General features: G+C 45.4%; 1 protein-coding gene across 2 annotated transcripts in view; it reads left to right on the top strand.

Annotated features, from left to right (window-relative positions):
* The window catches only part of LOC146187581 (cytoplasmic aconitate hydratase-like), a 192992-nt gene that overhangs the window by 15720 nt on the left and 157003 nt on the right, over window positions 1-20269 (top strand). The window contains exons 3-5 of one of the 2 annotated variants that reach the window (XM_084607747.1): window positions 1258-1426; window positions 8823-8960; window positions 9413-9511. In XM_084607747.1, coding sequence (XP_084463873.1) covers window positions 1258-1426; window positions 8823-8960; window positions 9413-9511 — 406 coding nt within the window. The remainder of the gene's footprint in view (window positions 1-1257; window positions 1427-8822; window positions 8961-9412; window positions 9512-20269) is intronic. The other variant, XM_084607748.1, reaches the window with a different exon arrangement.

Genomic DNA, 20269 nt, shown 5'->3' with positions numbered 1-20269 from the left:
ATATTTGCATCTATCTGATGTAACTATTTCGCTCACCCAATGTCGTTAATTGCTACCAACAAAAGTTAAATTACGAATATACGACGCACTCTTCCTGTCTCGCACAAGTTACTGCAGCAAAGTATGGGTGACTACGATCAAAGTGAACATCACCGAAGTGCAGTGGGTGCAGAAAAGAATTATGAGACAGGTGTCAAGCATAGATCTTTTATCTTGAACACAATTTGCATTCAGAAAATACATTACTAAACTTTAGCACTGGTATTATAATTAAATTTCACTTTCATCTTATTTTTTCACTGACGACTTTAAGAAATTGTAAGAGATATTGCATGTTTAACATCAAACCGAGACCATGCACATACTCGAAATACCGAAGCGCGATTTATTCCATGGTCTGTAAAAATTAAAAATTTCAGACATTGCAGTATAACTTGGCATGTAGCCCAAATGAGTGCTGAAGGGTAGAAAATTCCATAATAAATGAAGTGGGCTTTTTTAGTGTTATTACTATGTTCTGTAGCTATTTTCTGCATATTTGATGAGGATAGAGTTCAAGGTAATTTAGTTTTATAGTTATCTCCATCGTTGCACATTTTAAGGACATATTACAAATTACATATACAAATTACAAGGGCATTTTACAAATGCACTTCCACTTGTCAAACTGTTTGTCTTTGCAATTTTTCTACATATATGCACTGTTATACCATCCCGTTTCTATTTTTGTGCTGTTATTTGCACTGTGTAACTCGATGATTGCTGTCAAATGCCATATTTTTGCTTTGCTGTTTGTAGAGTTGCACCACCATCTGCCAAGTGATGGGGCTCTGTGGCCTCGTCAAGCTAACAGCTTTTAGCCCATGGGACCCTTCTTTCCAGCGTGTTTTCTTTGCAAATAAAGATATGAAATGTAAGTTGCGAAATAAATTGTGCTTAAATATGTGCACTCTGTGGGTTTATCAGACGGTTGCACTGCCTCTAAGCTGGGCAGCCAGCTATTGATGGCAGCCTGCATCCGGTGCCTGAAGGATTCAATGCCAGACATAAAGCGGGAGCGCAAGTTTTGATGGAGGAGCTACACTAGGTAAAGAACGACCTAAGGAAAAAACTACACTGAGTAACATGGACTTACTATGTGTGTTAGTAAGGAGATACATGGAAGTATGTCAAAGGTTACAACATTTCTTTCTTTTGGTTTTCATCGGTCAATATGTTTTAGGAAGGGGGCTGAGCCACATTGTCATTGCCTTCCAGGCAAGCTGCCATTTGCCGTGCGTGTGCTACTCGAGAGTGCGGTGCGCCACTGCGATGGTTTTCAAGTGAAGCAGCGGGATGTGGAGGCGCTCCTCGACTGGCAGTCTCTGCAGGGCAAAGATGTCGAGATTGCTTTCAAGCCGGCCCGGGTGCTCCTGCAGGACTTTACGTGAGTGTGGTATTCTGCAATTTAAACTCTGCAATGTTAAGAATGATAAGGTGTTCATTGATAGGCCCAGCTCCGGGATGTATTGGAACTCCTTTGACGCCGCTATAATCAACACAATCTACTTTACTTTTCCTGTAAACGCTCTGTTTTCAGAGAAATCGTGTTAGAAGTTAGATGTGTTCTGAGACTCTTTAACGAGAGGATGCATTTGCCTTAGCTGTGCGCATTGCTAAAATTCAGTCAGAAAAAGGACGAAGAGAAGAGATGTACGCCACGACGACTGGACTAGCAACTGTGTTTACTGAAGACTGCAAATACCCAGCAAAGCTGACAGGGAATGTGCAGCATCACAATCCGAAAATCACATGAGGAAAAACACTTGAATCTATCGCGGGCGATCAAAGAAAGCCACTTATTTTTCCAACAAGCGCATCAATGTCTTATTGGTACTGTTAAGGCCACTCACACTGATGAAGTAGGCCTCTAGAATTTCATGCCCTTCTTTGCCCCCGACCTCTGCCAAGAATAGTAATATTGCCTAGCAGGGTGTAGCAATCACACTTCCTGCAATGATGAGGCAAGTTGTATCCATCATCAGTGGAACTCAGGGACTTGTGGTGTTCACGCAGCCAGTGATTAATACATCAGCCTGTTTGGCTGATATATACCTTTTTGTAGGTAAGCGGAAACTTGTAGACCACGCATGTGGCACACTGCGTGAACAGGTTCTCATGCTGAGTCAAATATACGGGAGTTCTTGACCCGCCTTTTGAGGTGTGCAAGCACTAGCCAGATAGCTTACAAGGGGCAGAAAACAATGTTCCTTAATGACAATAACTTGGAGAAGGTGGCAAAGGCTGTGAAGGATTGCAAGGTGCTTACAAATGTCCTTTGCTGCAAAAACGCATAAGTGAGCCATTGTTACGGAGGCAGGCTCTCCAGCGACCCTCAACGAACACTTGCAGCACACTTGCAGCCTGTCGGCTGATGCCTTTCTAGAACTGCTGTTCGTTTATATATCCGCCACAGTGGTTGATTTTAAGGGTTCCCTGTACCTACAGAAAAAAAGAATTTGCATTGGTTCCAGTGTGGCTCCAGTGTTGTGCCACATATTTATAGCAAAATTTTACAGGTCGCTTTAGGGATTCCTTCATGACAAGCATGTGCGTAGTGTTTAGGTACATTGACGATTTCTTAGTGCTTGTACAGCTTCTTGCTAATGACTCCCTTCCCTTGGTTGCAGGCGACGTTTTAACGGCTTTCAAAGCTTTATCACAGACTCTAACCTTCACGCATGAACTACTTAGCCACCATTCCATAAGGTTCCTAGAACTTCATATAACTTTTCATGACGAAGGGCATTTATGCTGGATTTTTTTACCCAAGCCAAAAAACCACTCCTGCCTTTTTGGCCTGCTCACTCAAAGATATTGAAAAAAGCCATTTCAATCAATCGTTTTCGAAAATCATTGGAAAAAGGCTTCCACCACGCTATCAAAGACAGCTTTGACAACGATTTCCAACATTTGGAAGCCACTGGGTTCCCTGGAGCACTTTTAAAAGTGGTGGTTGAATCGTTGCTTCAGAAGGTAAAGAGGGAGCATGTGAAGCTTGATCATGATGTTGCAACTTGGCAAAATAAAGTTGAAATTATGCCTTATGTTCACAAGGTAACCCACAACATTTGGAAGGTAGCTATAAAGCAGGGCATAGACGTGTTTTCTGCCCCTTGTAAGCTATCTGGCTTGGGCTCGCACATCTCAAGAGGTGGGTCAAGAACTCCGGTTTGTTTGACTCAGCATGAAAACCTGTTCACGCAGTGTGCCACGCACATGGTCTACGAGTTTCCGCTTAGCTGTGAAAAGGTTTATATTGTCCAAACAGGCTGATGTAATAACGATTGGCTGCGTGAACACCACAAGTCCCTGAGTTCCACTGATGATGGATCTAACTTGCCTCATCATTGCAGGAAGTGTGATTGCTACCCCCTGCTAGGCAATATTACTATTCTTGGCAGAGGTAGGGGCAAAGAAGGACGTGAAATTCTAGAGGCCTACTTCATCAGTGTGAGTGGTCTTAACACATTCCTGTCTGCAGGAAAAGGAATTGTTTTTGGGTGGTGTCAATAGTTTTTTTCTTTAAATAAATTCGCTTGGTACAAGAGTGTCTAGTATTATATTGTAGTGGAGGAATTCCTCTTCACAGTAATATTAGTGACAATCCACATATTTATTTTATAAGTCATGAAGAAAAGATCAGCAAAAACTTGTAGTTAAAAAAAATGCACAAAAGTATAAAAGTTTCTTGATACAAATACAACAAAAAATTTTCAAAATATACATTTTTTACAATAGGGACCAATGCAGCATTGCAGTGAATTCTAGCTTTCTGTGTACACTATTTGCTGAGTTAGGCAAGAAAACAGTAGTCGAGGGACAACATGACTCCCTGCGCTGCCGGCGGCAAGTAATATACTACCCAAAAGACGTTGTCACCCTGCAGATAACAGTTGTGACCTTCAGAACAGTGGTCTCTTTCGATCAGTGCGCAACAAAAGTGGAAATGTTTTGGGAGCGAACATGAAACTTATCAAGGCATGGCTGTCCACGTTCCATGTCGGTTTGTCCTAGTTTCGCTGTCGGTGCTAAACTCTGAAGAGCTGAATTCGTCTTTCGAGTCATCACTGCTGCAGTTCGCATCCAAAAAATAGCTCTTCGATGTGTCAACTTCAGCGGAAACACCCGTTTTTGTGCAGCAGGAGCGCACGACGCCTTGATGTAAATGAGCAGCGTCGATCATCATCATCATCATCATCATAATCATCATCATCATCATCAGCCTGATTATACCCACTGCAGAGCGAAGGCCTCACCCATATTTCTCCACTTAACCCGGTTCTGTGCTAGCTGCATCCACTTGACCCCTGCAAACTTCTTAATCTCATCCGCCCACCTAACTTTCTGCCGCCCCCTGCTACGCTTTCCTTCCCTTGGAATCCAGTTTGTTACCCTCAGCAACCATCGGTTATCCTCTCTTCGCACTACATGTCCTGCCCATGTCCATTTCTTCTTCTTAATTTCTATTAGAATGTCGGTAACTTGAGTTATTTCTCTGACCCACTCTGCACGCTTTCTATCTCTTGATGTTACCCCTACCATTTTTCGTTCCATAGCCCTCTGGGTTGTCCTCAACTTAAGTAGAACTCTTTTGGTTAGCCTCCACGTTTCAGCCCCATAGGTGAGTACAGGCAAGATGCAACTGTTGTATACTTTCCTCTTGAGCGATACTGGTAAGCTGCGAGTCATAATCTGCGAGTGCTTGCCAAATGCGCTCCATCCCAATCTTATTCTTCTTGTTATTTCCTTTTCGTGGTCCGGATCTGCGGTTACTACCTGTCCTAAGTAGACATATTCGCCTACTACTTCCAGTATTTCGCTACCTAATGTAAACTGCTGTTCATTCCCGAGGCTGTTGAACATTACCTTAGTCTTCTGCATATTGATTTTCAAGCCTACCTTTCTACTTTTCCTGTTTAGGTCATCAATCATTATTTGCAGTTCATCCCCCGAGTTGCTTAGCAAGGCAATGTCATCAGCAAATCGCAGGTTACTGAGGTATTCTCCATCTACCCTTATCCCTAACTGCTCCCATTCCAAGTCTCTGAATACTTCCTCTAAACAAGCTGTGAATAGTACTGGGGAGATTGTGTCTCCTTGCCTAACACCTTTCCTTATGGGAATTTTGTTACTTTCTTTATGCAGAACTATGGTTGCTGTGCAGCCACTATATATATCTTCCAGCACTTTCACGTACGGCTCGTCTACCCCCTGATTTCGCAATGCCTGCATCACCGCCGAGGTTTCAACTGAGTCAAATGCTTTTTCGTAATCAATGAATGCTATGTATAAGGGCTGGTTTTATTCCGAGCATTTTTCTATCACCTGATTGATGGTATGGATATGATCGATAGTAGAGTACCGTTTCCGAAACCCTGCTTGATTGCAGTCTAAGGCTGTCCTGATTCTATTAGCGATTACCTTAGTAAATACCTTATACGTAACAGACAGTAAGCTGATTGGTCTGTAATTTTTAAGGTCCTTAGAGTCCCCTTTCTTGTGAATGAGGATAAGGTTTGCATTCTTCCATGGTTCCGGTACCGTCGATGACACCAGGCACTGCGTATACAGGGTGGCCAGTTTTTCTAGCACGATATCCCCCCCGTCCTTCAGCAAATCTGTAGTTATCTGATCCTCTCCAGCTGATTTCCCCCTTTTCATAGTTTCTAGTGCTTTCTGGACCTCGTCCTTCGTCACTGGTGGAACCTCTGACTGTTTTTCCCTACCGCCAATCTCATTACGGTCCTGACTACTTTGGCTACTGTAGAGATCTGTATAGAACTCCTCGGCTACTTTGACTATCTTTTCCATATTAGTGAGGACGTTGCCCGCCTTGTCCCTTACCGCATACATCCGGTTTTTGCCTATGCCCAATTTCTTCTTTACCGCTTTAAGGCTTCCCCCGTTCTTTACAGCATGCTCAATTTTCTCCATGTTATACTTCCTTATATCGGCCACCTTGCGCTTATTGATTAGCGTCGATCGCCTGACTCCAGAGACCATCTGGACGGGCGCGGCACGGCGGAAAATTTAAATCATAAGCAAAACTAAAAGAAGGGTTCCTCTATTTCCCATTGGATGACGTCACTTGTCAAGGAGTGCTTTGAAAGCGGGAAAATTCGAATCGTGAAACCATTGATAGCGGGCTATCTATGGGAGTAGGCACAGATAGGAAAGCATTAACAGTATCAATACGACATCAATGCACTTGTTGGAAAAAGAATTGGCTTTCTTTGATCGCCCGCAATAGATTCGAGTGTTTTTCCCCATGTGATTTCCGGATTGTGGCACTGCTTGTGTTGCACATTCCCTTGTCAGCCTTGCTGGGTGTTTGGCGTTTTCAATAAACACAGTTGCTTGTCCAGTCGTCGTGATGTATGTCTCTTCTTTTCGTCTTTCTTTTTTTTGACTGGTTCTCCTCTTCACAATGTACTAACTGGCCCAGATTTTCACTCTTTTGCTAAAATCCTTGAAGTGAAATGTTTGGAGCCATGCAGTATTTATTGACTGGAGTAAAATTTATTCGTTATCATTCTTATGGCAGTGGACTTTTCCATGTCAGCCTGCATTTATTTTGGCTTTGCTCACAGCCAGGTAAAATTCACACAGCCTCACGCGTGTTGATGCTTCGTGTACTTAAAATCCAAATGCTCTGTGCTTGTCCAAATCTTCATCAAACGCGCAAGAAAATTCAAACGCATCCTCTCTAGAAGACAAGATTCACCGATGCTCTAGAATATTGGGCAGGGTGACGACTGGAGAGCAGGCCACTTTTGTGATGACTGCTACCAGCTCTCGCGAGAGGGCGCAATGTGTGACAGGAAGGCTCTATGTGGGTACTGGGGCTACACTGAAGTTGCGCACTCCTTTTGAGGCTATCTTCGCATGAAATGGCAGCTACGTATTTCGGGTGTTCGACAGATCGGCGCAATTTTTTATACTTTTTTGCAGGTGCATGCTTGAGAGCAGCGCGTGGCTTTGGTATTGCTATGTCATATTGGTTTCAAGAAAGCTTACATTTTTTTGCTGTTTATTTTCTGTCCCATAGGAGAGTAAAGGTTGCTGCCAAGTTGCTTTGGCTTAATTTAAAGGGCAACTGAAGCGGTTTTAGAATTCAGCTAAATTAAAGGAGCCAAACGTTTGAAGGGTGAGATTAAATCATTTCAAGCCGGTTTGCGCTAGCATTTAAATTGACAACATAATCGCTGAATGAAATCATTTCGGCATTGAGGCTTCTCCGCTGTACACGATAACGAGTAGGGACACCAGTGACGACGTCATTTGTAGAGGTGATGCATTTCCAATGCAGGAACGTTTGCTCTGAGGAAGTAGACCAACGAAGGTAAAGCTCGCGGGGCATTGTTCGGTGCCATCTGGTGAGTCACATAAGGCAAAAGGCGTTGAAATTATATAAATAATTATGTCTGGTTTCACCGCACAGTTGAGAATTGTTGCATTTTTAATAGTAGATTACATCATAACTTTAAATGGCAGCACGAAACCTTTTCGTGAGCTTAATCTACAAGTTTCATACACAGTTATACCTCGTTAATCCAGATCGGAATTGACTGGCAAAAATGTCAGAGTTAAATGAATTCCGGATTATCGAGTTTATTATGAAAACAAAAAAAGTACTGGGCATACATATACCTTTATTTCATGAAAAACTGTTACTTTTGTTTGTTTCTTCATCGGAATTTGCGTAATAATTTTTTCAGTCCCATCAAGTGGTGGTGCGCATGCTCACTGTCGCGTGATCTGACGCAAAATTTCCCCAGTACAGCGAGAGCCCCAGTGGCCTCTTTCACAGTGTGACATCGCGGCCTTGGCTGCTCATGACTTTCATCACCGGAACAATTTCCATCTTCATCCAGAACTTTCAATAATATGTTGTCATCGGTGAGCATTCCAGCGGCGGAAACCTTGTCCTCGCTTAACTGGAAGGGCGGTCGCCATCATTGTGGAGCGCAACGGCAGCAGCAACAAGCCCCAAACACAGTCGAACAGAGCAGCAGGCGCTTATTTGCATGGTTCGCGCACTGTCACCGTCGCATCACAAACAGTCGGGGCAAAGAAATCAGGCGGGCAGCCAGTGCAGCCACGGGGACAGCAGTGACAGTCATATCACAGCAAAATACAGTCTCGCTGCCTTGATATAGATGATGATGTGATTTTTCCCTTTGAAGCGCACGGTCACTGGCGCCACCTAACCACTGCTCACATGATCCGCTATCATCGTCATATTTCGTGCCTTTCAGTTATTCTTTTTTTTTTTTTTGTCGCTGTTTTTTCGTTTTTGCCGAGCAAATTTTCCATTGCCTGCCCGCTGTGGATGCACATCCGTGCTGTATTGCACAGTTACGCAGGAAAGTTGGTTGCCCTCATCGGAGTTCTCAGAGTTAACCGATGTGCAGGTAAATCCCTCCGAGATAATGAGCGTCTGCCGTCATTGAACTATACACAGTCTTGCCAGGACTGCTCAGCGAGTCCGAGTTAACCGGATGAACAAGTTTTACTGTATTCTAATGCATGCACTTCAGGAAGTTGTCAAAAAAAGCATTTCAGCTTGCCTTTAACATCCCAGAGTGACTCTGAAAATTCCAGAGTGATGACTCCGCAAAATAAGAAGTGAAAGGCAGTACAACAGAGATAGATGTACTTATTAGAGTGCAATACGCTTAAACTTGAGTCAAAGAAATCCCGGCAAGTTCAGCTTAACCCATCTTGGTGGGAATGTGGACCCTTTCTGGTCCACTGAGGTGTTTGTCCTGTCTGTGCAGGGGTGTTCCAGCCGTGGTGGATTTTGCCGCCATGCGAGATGCAGTGCAGCGGCTGGGTGGGGACCCCTGCAAGATCAACCCCCTGTGCCCCTCAGACCTGGTGGTGGACCATTCCATCCAAGTGGACTTCTCTCGCATGTGAGCCACTGTGTGTGCTTTGCACGTGTGAGGGAAATGCACCTGCAGAGGTGCGTGCCGCGACTCGGGGGCATTCAGCCTGGCCCACGTGTCCCAGGTTGGCCAGTGCCTGTGCTTGTGTTCTGTCCGGCGGGCGCGTTCCAATTTCACCAGTAGATAGGTGCCTCTTTCCCTCGTGTATGAGAGACCATGTGCGGTCTCTGTGTGGGAGGCTTAGGTACCTGGAGTACTTTTGTTATCCAAAGCGGTGGCAGATTTGGTTGGGAAATTGGGGGGGGGGGGGGGGGGGGGGGGGGGGGGGGGGGGGGGGGGGGGGGGGGGGAAGTAGCTCACTGATCGGCCCTTCTGCTCAGCTTGCGTACCCTCAGAGGTGCATCATCTCATGAGGTGGGTTTGGAACGTGCCCTTCTTCCCTTCCTGGGAGGAGGGGCTGAAGTCAGCCCTGTTTCCAGCCTCTTGTGCCAGGTGCCCAACCCCGGAGGAGGAGGAGGAGGCCTGTGGCCACGCCTGCAGCACACCATCTGCCCTTTCCATGGCCGCCCGGCCGTCGGGTGCGTCCCTCTCTAGAAGGGGCCACCGGGTGAGTCGCTCCACGGGGCGCACGGTAGAACACCAGGAGAAAAGGGGTTGCCTCTCTCCAAATATACACTTAGCTAGGCCCTGAAAAAGTTTCCTTTCTGAAAAGAATAGCAGCTGAAGGATATGGGATCAACCGTGTGTTTGAATGTCACACTTTGGCAGTGTCACAACACATCGCTACACCACACATGGCAATTGCACCTATTGCCTTTGTTCTCTTGCTCTCTCCTGGCTTTTGTTTTTCCTGGTACCCTACACCTAGCATCTTCGTAACTCTTGGTAACTGCAAAGTCTACTAGCGTCATGCCATGGCACTGCGGTTTTCATGATCAGTCACAGCAGGCTCCTTTGGCTCCTGACAACTGGCACTCACACATGTACAGTATTTTACATTTTTATGGTGAACACTTTCAATTTCCTGCTTCAACCGTTGGCTCGTTTACAGTGAAAATGCACACAACTTTTGTGTTGTGGCAAGTTTTCCAACGTTGGCCCATGCATGGTGCAAAAGCGTAATCGCCTGCGCCGAGATAGACTATCTGAAACCTGTAAACGTCATTTTCTCACTGAAGAGCGTCGGTGGAGCCATCTCACAATCAGCCATAACACTGCCGCCACTTTATTTTTTGCACTGTTCAATCTTATACCACAGCTCCACACTCCACACTGCATTGAAACAAAGATGTGAGAACATTGTAGAAGAATAAAAACTCCCGCAGCATACAACAAAATACATAAACCAGAAAAACATAGCTGAGGGCTCCACAGTGTCACCCTCCCGCTGCTCACAATATTAGCTGAATTGGATGAAGTCACTGACATTAAAGGAGGTCAAAGAATGCCTTTTTATTGCAAAAGCCTCATTAAGCCAGTTGTTTTTCATATTTATTTTGCACTAAGCGGGATGCACATGTTTGAAGTGCATCAGTTGAAGCAGACGAAACAGCCGGAATCGCGCCTTCAAGAAGGTGCTGTGTACCTTTCAAACCTCGTCTCGGTGCCTTGTGTTCCACTGCAGTGAGATGGTTGTGTTGTGAGATGGCTTCAATGCCTCCCTTCAGCAAGAAAACGGCATTTGTGGGTTTAAGTTTCTATCTCACCGTGGGCATAGAATTTTTTTATTTTACCCCTCAAGGCCAAGCCATGAGAAATACACGTGTTATAAATGAAAAAAAAAAAATTGTTCTAACTACAGTCGAACCCGGATATATCGAACCCGGATATATCGAATTTTGGTTATATCGAACTCGCGGAATATCCTCTTGAAAATCCCATGTAAAAGTATAGGAAAGCTGCGTCGTATATCGAACTCAATTTCACCGGTCGTTCGATATATCGAACTCCGCACCACGCATTGGACGGTGCGCTTTTCCCCCAAAGACGATCGCATCACCTCGGCCGTTTGCCGCGTGACATTTTCAAGCCACGCGCGGACGGAATGAGAGGACACAGCTCTGTGACGGCTGGTCTAGGGCAGCGCCACGCCCTTCCTCCAAAGGCGCGCGCAACATCTGCGGTTGTCGTTTCCCTCGCGCCAGCACGTGAAGTTTGCAAGTCATCTGTGTGAAGGAACGAGAGGGAACTAATGCAGCCGTGATGTTCGGGAAAGGGGAAAAACGCGATAGAGCGGAGCGCAAGGGTGTGCCCACTCCTGCTGAGCTCTATCCCTCCCCTTGCTCTCTCTTTCCCAGTCTCGTTCGCAGCAGCGCGCACTACGCATGCGCGGACAAGCCAGCTCGGCCCGTTGCAGACGCTTCTCCAGTGTGTTTTGTGAACGCTCTGCGCACGGCGGCTGGCGTGCGATGAGCGTCTCGTGTCGTCCTGCTGAAAGCGCGTAAGCTACAGTGGCCGCGGACGTTAAAAAACGGCAGATTTGTTTTTTTTTTTTTGCAAGTTGGCGGGCTGAACATGCGGCGCAGCATAAGCTAGCCCCGCTGGGGTGGTGCAGTGGTAAGACGTCCGACTACTGTGCCGGAGTACCCGGGTTCGAACCCGAACTCGGCGGCTGCGTTTCGATGGAGGCGAAACGAAGAGGCATCCGTGTGTTGTGCGATGTCAGCGCACGTTAAAGATCCCCAGGTGGTCGAAATTACTCCGTAGCCGTCCACTACGGCTCCTCTTTCTCTCTTTCCACTTTCTCTCCTACCTTCCTTCCTTCCCTTATGATGCTGTTGAGGTGTCCACAGAAAACAAGTGAGACAGTTACCTCGCCTTTCCCTTTCTATAAATCAATCAATCAGCGTAAGCTATGGCGGCTGCGAACGTTAAGAAGCGGCAGCTTTTTTTTTTCTTTTTTTTTTTTTGCGAGAGTCGTTCATTCTTGCATCTACGAATCAATGAAAGCATGCGGTCGGCTGCGGTCATGCCACTGGCTTTTAACATTGTTCGTTCCAAACGGCATTTGCAGCCATCGCTCTTTCCAGTGATTTTGTAGCAGTGGACTACGCCCGCCCCAACCCAAGCGTGGCACGATAAATCGAACCAGGCTTGCACAATCAAGCCATCACGCAGGCACTCTGCCAAGTTCGCTCTCTATCAGGATCTATGAAAAGTGTAGTTAAAAGATAAACACGTCGTGGCGCTATCGCTGCGCAGCATCTTGGCGCGCTGCCAATAAATGAGCTGTGGATGCGACGGTCGAAATGGAGGAACGCGCCATCGAACGCCTTTTTTTTTTTCAAATTCTCGGGGGCAAAAATGGGGAGTGGGTTCATTATGCGAGTGGGTAGACTATGCGACAAATACCGTATCATTTTTCACGATCGCAAGTGGCGTCTCAAGCCGATTTTTGTATATCAAATTATCGATATATCGAACTATTTCGCGATCCCCTTCGAGTTCGATATATCCGGGTTCGACTGTATACAACGCTAGAAAAGAGCCTGAGTATTACAGTGGTAGCTAAAGCAGAGTAAGAAAGGTAGTTATCATTAATATTCACTACTTCCGCGGAAAGGTTCCACTCGCGTGCAGTACGGAGTACAACTGACTAGCTTCTGTTCTTGATGATTCGGTGCAAGGCTGGACAAGTAAGTATCGTTGCAATATGCAAGCTCTGCACACAGTTTCACCACAAATGAGCCATCAGTTGAAGAAGGAAAATTTTTGAAAGTCCTCATGATAAAAATGCAAAACACTGTACAAATGTACACATGTAGGTGTATGTTGAAGCATGGACAGAAGTTTACTGAATGTGGATTCACAAAAATAAAATTTGCATTTGTTGACTCCTTAGCCAATTGTCTGGTACTGGTTCCAGTGGAGGGGGTACTATCATTTCTGGTGTATAAGTCACACTTTCTGCAAAAGCATTTTTAAGCATCAGATGATTTTAGCTTGCGCTGTTGGCAACCTTGAGCTGACTTCGGGCCAACACCAGGAGCAAACATGCAGGCTTGAATTTTCCTTCATTCAGGCACCGAAACATGAATATCAGGGTACTGAATAAGATTTAATGAGGCGAGTTCTCCCCTCAGTAAAGATTCTTCCCCTGAGATGGCATCACAGTACCACACACAGGTGCGTGGAACACTGCTTGACACCGGCAATCGGTTTGAAGCACAGCACATTTGGAGTCAAGTCTGTCGCTGTGTTGCAGCGCGAGCTCATGGCAGTTCATTTTCAGCAAATGGTTTCATATACGTTCTTTGTAAACGTGCTGCTTCTACATTCTTCTCTGACTCCTTGGAAGCATGCAGCCTCAGTCTGCCTTCGTTCCTCAGTATTGAGCCATTGTCCACACCCTCAGCAGCATGCTAGTTTGTGTCAGGGATAATTCTTTTGCTCACAGTTACCATTGTTCGCAATGGCATATAATTTAACTCAGCTTCCTAGGTCCTTCATCTCATAGTGGTGTCATGTTAAGAAACAGCATCACACTAATTTCGTTATAACTTCAAGTTGGGCTAGTTGGTAACGGCCTGCCGGAATCATTTTCTAGCGCTTTATAAAAAGAAACACAAACATTTGTGTGTATCGTCTTTATTTGTATCTGTTTTTATATACCGCTAGAAAATGATTCTAGCAACCAATGCAGTATGCCCAGTACCCAGAAATGTGGTGCCACAAACACAGTCACATGAGAAGAAACACAACACAGGCTCACACTACCAACTACTATAGATCTGAACACACTTCCCCTTCACCACTCATCCTCTTCTACACCCAAGTACATCTTCTTCACACACCTCTTCTTTGCCAAGGAGATAGTAGCACTTTGTTCCCCTCAGAACTCAAACATCGTCCAAGCATGACAGTCACAAATTCTACACCCAAGTACATCTCCACACACCTCTTCTTTGCCAAGCAGCTATTACCACAAACGTCCCAGTACAACACAACCATCGTCCAAGCAGGACAGTCACAAAGTCCACCACATAGACACACACTAGCAAACAACTACCACACATGTGCAGTAAGACATGTCTATCCAAAGCACGTCACTTGTGAAGTTCCTATGTAAACAAAAGGATCTGTAACTTGCCCGGCATGTCAAGAAGCGATGCGAGCATTGAGCACATGTACTTGTGAGAATGCAGCATGCGCACGAAGCAATACAGATGTGGTGCTGAAATTAGAACTTTCAAGAATATGGTTTAGTTTGTGGGGTTTAACGTCCCGAAGAGACTCGGGCTATGAGAGTCGCCTACGAGAATATGACTTGAGCAGATGTGGTGGCAGTGTATGCATTGCCTTCTCATCCAGTTAAATATCAGCAAAATGGTGACTTTACCCATAAGATAAAATCACCTTGTTGAGCAAAGTATTGCCATGACAAAAGGGAGCATGTGTGCTGGTGCATCATATTTTTCTATGTATGTAATTCACTTCGTCGTGTAGGACACTCCATTGGAAGATTTGGGAAAAACTTGCTGGTTTAAGTTCATATCACTCTTGGTTCTGTGCGTTTCATTAACTTGCACAGTGTTAGTGCTTGAGAGTAGGCATTTTTACTGCATCCCTTACATTTTTGTCCATGAATGTGCAGTACAGGTTCCACACACCGGTACTCACTGTGTGCAATGATTAGGTCATTCATAAATGACTTGTGTCATTTACTTTTCTCAATGTAACTGATGAGCCCAAACGCTAGACACAGGTGTGGAAGTGCTGCTCCATTCTGCTTCAAACTTCTTTTCTTGTTCCATCCTGCTCCAAAATTCAATATTGCTCCAAAACTGCTCCAAATTTAGCGGAACTGGGGAACAGTGCACAGCACCAGAGGCAAAGATAACGCATCTTGCACTGCACTTTATAAAAATGAGATTTTTGTAAGGGAAGGAAGCATGGATTATATATTTGTTTGCAACTAAATTTAGTATGAGCCGCTGTCGATTGAAGATAATTGCAGAGAAAAAATGCACTGTGCATGTAACGTAGCACCTCCTCCCAGCCTTTTGAATCGCCGGTGGAGAGAGAGGCGAGAGCAGCAAGCGAAGCAGATAGCGCAAACTACTGTGAGCTGTTAGGAAACTTGTCCGACTGCAATAACTTCATGAGTTGTTCTAATGATTCTGGTGTGGAAACAAGACTTCACCATTGAACCTCTTTGTCAGTGACAAGCTTATCAGGCCTATGGCAGACAAAATCATACTTGAATCTTTATGTGTTGTTACGCCAAAATTTCAGTTGCTAGGAAGCTTCTTAAGAGTGTTGGAAAGCCATACAGGGCCTATGCCAAGATGTTAAAATGAGCCCCAGCATTGCTCAAATAAAGAATGATGAACTATTGGCATAAGATAGTGAACTGAAAAAAGCAGAAGGATGAAAAGGCTTCAGTGCTATCTATCTTTCTTGAAGGCACTACTGACCAGTGCTCAGAAATTTATCAGCACAGGCATATGATCAAAATGGATATGCACAAGATAGAGCAGAAATGTTGTGCCCATTAATCTGAACTCCAAATTAGTGACGCTGCTTGAGCACATCGAAGTGGTAGACTCGACATTTGAATCTGTTAAGTCAAAATAGGCAAATGCTTAAAGTCACGCTAGGTGTTCAGTTATGAAGGTCACCAGCAAGCGTTATCCTTGCTGCTGGTCTGTTCCAAGTTTGTTGGTCGTTTGTCCTGTCAGAGATGAGTGCGAAGTTGGCAAGGCATTGAACTTGCAGAAAAATTAATCGTATTGGAGGAGGGAAAACTGCGATCATCAGAGGCATCTGACCTTAGAAACTTGCTCCAAGATATAATTGAAATGCTCAAAAATTCTGGTTTCATTGCTCCAAAATGCTCAAGCCTGCTTCACTCCTGTCGACATTCCACGGAGAAGGGAACGCACAAGGGCAGTAGCACTTGTGCTTTCCCTTGTCAGTGGTTCGTCTAATGTTTGCACCCATCCTTAAGAAAATCATAAAGCAACAAAATATTATTCTCTCATTTACGAATGGCCAAAGGCTTGGTAAAACAGCAGCTTATCTTGCAGTTGTCATGTTTTTAAAAGGCCAGTTGCAATAAATGTGCCATTAGGGTGCTGTGTACAAATGGTGCCAGCCCTGAGGGTTGTGACGCGTTCCTGAGCACAGGGTCCCATCCATGACGCAAAGATTGATCTGGAAGGGCATCGCTGCTCCTGAGCAAAAAGCTTTACTGGGTGTGCTGTTCTTGCAGTCCACTTGCGTCAGCTCATCTCTTGGGGAGCTTTTGTCCTTTCTTGAAATTCTCCAGGGCGACCAGGGGTGCTGGCCAAGAACTGTGCTCATTAGAATAACAACTAGGGTTGTCCATTTTGATCCCAGTGACCTAACCACAGTGACCACAGGATGGTAACATCTCGAATTAGTCTAGATTTGAAGAGGGATCAGTACAGAGGTTGTCCATCAAGGAATTAGCAGTGAGAGCCAAGGTACAAGAAACAAGGATCTGCATTACAGAATAGATATTCAGTTTTATCCGAGGAACACAACTTGAGTGCAGAAACGATGAATGATATCTTCAGATAGCATTGCTCAGACAATGCAGAGAGCTGTGTAACGGAAAGTGGTGTAGGGAGTTAAGAGATAGGAAGCATGCAGAGTGGGTCAACCAGATTTAAATGAAATTCTAGTGGAAATCTAGAGGAAAAAATGGGCAGGACATGCAGTGCGAAGAGAGGATAACTGATGGTCGTTAACGATAACCAGCTGGATTCCAAGGGAAGGAAAGCATAGCAGGGGACGGTTGAAAGCCAGTTGGGCACATGAGGTCAAAAAGCTTGCAGGGTACATGGAAAGTGTAGCACGGGATTAATTAGAGGATTATGGGTAAGGTCATCGCCTTGTATAGTCCAGCTGATGATGATCATCATCATCATCATCAGTCTGACTATACCCACTGCAGGGCGAAGGCCTCTCCCATATTTCTTCAATTAACCCGGTTCTGTGCTAGCTGCATCCACTTGACCCCTGCAAACTTCTTAACCTCATCCGTCCACCTAACTTTCTGCCGCCCCCTGCTACACTTTCCTTCCCTTGAAATCCAGATTGTTACCCTAAGCGACCATCGGTTATCCTCTCTTCGCACTACCTGTCCTGCCCATGCCCCAGGCCTCGTTTTTACTGCTTGTATAGCACTTCTCCATCTCTGATTCCTGTACAGACCGTCCGGTGAAGCCCATGTGTACAGGCACCTCTTGTGCTGTTGAAAATGAGTATTCGCTATGGTCAGGTTGTTTTCTTGACAAAACTCTACTAGCCTCTGCCCAGCTTCATTTGGCTCACCAAGACCGAACTTGCCTGTAATTCCGGATATTTCTTCACTCCCCACCTTAACATTCCAGTCTCCTATGAGAAAAAGGACGTCTGATGATGGAGTGCGGTCTAAAACGCATTGCAGGTCGGCATAAAATCTCTCAACATGAGCTTCTTCAGCAGTAGAGGTTGATGGATAGACTTGGATAACTGTTATGTTGAAAGGGTGGCCTTGGATCTGAAGTGAAATCATTCGGTCGTTTTTGGGGTTGTACCCTAGCACTGCTTTGCCCATTGTTCTGTTTACTATGAGAGCGACCCCATTCCTTCTCCTGGATTCGTGCCCACAATAAAAGACATAATGGTCGCCGGAGTTGAATTCTCCCATTCCGGTCCACTTGAGCTCGCTTATACACAAGATATCAATGTTCAATCTGTCCATTTCTCGCTTGACGACATCCAGTTTACCTTGCGTCATAGATCTTACATTCCATGTTGCTATTTGATATATCTCCTTGCAACAGCGGACTTTCCGGTCGCTTCCCGACACATCCACTACTGAGCGTCCTTCTGGCTTTAGCCCAGCCGCTTCATTCATCCTGGAGCTACTAGGAATCGCCCTTTGTTCATCCCCAGTAACATGTGGGACGCCTTCCAACCTGGGGGGCTCATCTTCCGGAGCGATATCTTTAATGGTATTGTGACTGGCCATAGGGTTTTCTTGGCAGGAAATACTGGAGTGGGTTGCCATTACCTTCTCCAGCGAATCACATTGGGGATGGTACGTGCCCATCCCCAATGGTACGGCGGCACTCTACGCCGTACCATCCCCAGACAAATGGCCTCGTCGAACGTACAAACCGGACACTGACGAACATGCTTGCGATGTATGTTGACTCGCGGCACAAGAACTGGGATGACGTGCTTCCTTTCATTCAGTTCAGTTCAGGCGTTCAGTCGTGTCCGACTCTTCGTGACCCTATGGACCATGTCACGCCACGCTTTCCGGTCTCTCACTATCTTCTTAACATCACATAGCTTCATCTGCAATGCCTCGAGAATGCCATCTAACTATCGCGTTCGCTGCCTACCCCTTCTCCGGCAACCCTCAACCTTTCCCAACATCAAATCTTTCTCCAGCGACTCCTCTCTTCTCATCAGATGACCAAAGTAGCTGAGCTATAACTTTAGAATTTGACCCTCCAATGAGCAGTCAGGGTTTATGGTCGACAATATCGACTGATTTGATCTTCTGGCAGTCCAAGGAACTCTTAAGAGTCTTCGCCAGCACCACAATTCAAACGCGTCAATTCTTCGGCGGTCAGCCTTTTTCACAGTCCAACTCTCGCATCCATACATCACAACTGGAAAGACCATAGCACGGGTTATACAGATCTTGGTTGGCAGACTAATGTCTCTGCTCTTTACTAGGCGGTCAAGGCTAACCATTGCTCTCTTTCCCAGAAGCAGGCGTCTCCTAATTTCATGGCTGCAGTCTCCTTCCGAGGTAATCTTGGCGCCCAAGAACAGAAAATCTGTCACAGCTTCCACTTCTTGTCCATTGATGCTCCAGGACTTGATAGGGCAAGACGCCATGATCTTCGTCTTTTTAATGTTCAGTTTAAGCCCAAACTTCTCACTCTCTTCTTGTACGCGCATCAGAAGTCTCTTGAGTTCCACTTCACTTTCTGCCATTAAAGTGGTATCATCCGCACATCTAAGGTTGTTGATACGTTTTCCAGCAATCTTCACTCCAGCTGAAGACTCGTCCAGACCGGCCTTCCTCATGATGCACTCTGCATATAGGTTAAATAGGCAGGGCGACGGTATGCAGCCTTGCCTCACCCTTTTCTCAATCGGAAACCAATCAGTAAGACCATGCCCAGTTCTGACTGTGGCCTCTTGCCCTTCATAAAGGTTCCTGAGGAGACAGATGAGGTGAATTGGAACTCCCATCTCTTGGAGAGCTTGCCACAATCTGCTGTGATCTACGCAGTCAAACGCTTTCGCATAATCAATAAAGCAGAAGTAAATGGGTTTCTGGAACTCTCTTGCTTTTTTCATGATCCAGCGAAGGTTGGCAATTTGGTCTCTAGTTCCTCTGCCCTTGCGAAACCCAGCTTGCACGTCCGGAAGCTCCCGATCCGCATACTGCTGCAGCCTACCTTGCAGGATTTTTAACATCACCTTGCTAGCATGCGAAATAAGCGCGATCGTGCGGTAGTTGGAACAATCTTTGGCACGGCCTTTCTTTGGAATGGGGATGTAAACTGACCTCCTCCAATCCTGTGGCCACTGCAGGGTTGTCCAAATCTTTTGACATAATGTATGCAGCGTGTTAACAGCGTCGTGGTTGAGGTTTTGAAGCAACTCAGCTGGAATACCATCAATTCCGCTCGCTTTGTTCTTAGCAAGGCTGGCTAAGGCCCATTCAACTTCACTCTTCAGGATGCCCGGCTCGAGATCAGTAATCACAACTGTCCTATGTTGGGTTTGCACATCCGGGTCCTTCTTGTACAGTTCTTCTGTGTATTCCTGCCACCTCTTCTTTATCTCTGAGGCTTCAGTGAGGTCCTTGCCTCGTTTGTCCTTTATCACGCCCAGCTTAGCACAGAAGCTTCCTTTGATATATTTGATTGTCTTATACAGAGCTCTTGTGTTCCTTAATTGGCTGTTGTCCTCAACTGCTTGACACTGTATGTTCAGGTAGGCATTCTTATCTCTCCTTGCTATTTTCTGAAAATCCGCATTGAGAACCTTGTATCTTTCTCTTTCCCCCATACCTTTTGCCATTCTCCTTTCCTCAGCTATTTGCAAAGCCTCTTCAGATAACCAGTTTGCTTTTTTGCATTTCTTTTGCTTTGGAACTACCTTAGTAGCAACTTCTTGCATTATATCACGAACATCAGTCCACATCTCTTCGGGCTCTTTGTCTTCTAGATCTAATTCTTGAAATCGATTCCTCACTTCCACAGCATATTCTAATGGAATCTGATCCAGATCATACCTGAAAGGCCTTCTAGTTTTCTGCGTTTTCCTGAATCGAAGCTTAATTTTGGCAACAA

Source organism: Amblyomma maculatum, chromosome 6 (assembly GCF_055883805.1).
Source record: "Amblyomma maculatum isolate TAMU_Amacu chromosome 6, ASM5588380v1, whole genome shotgun sequence".
Taxonomy (NCBI): Eukaryota; Metazoa; Arthropoda; class Arachnida; order Ixodida; family Ixodidae; genus Amblyomma; species Amblyomma maculatum.
The sequence above is the reverse complement of the archived record's forward strand: the minus strand, read 5'-3'. Positions and strand labels throughout refer to the sequence as shown.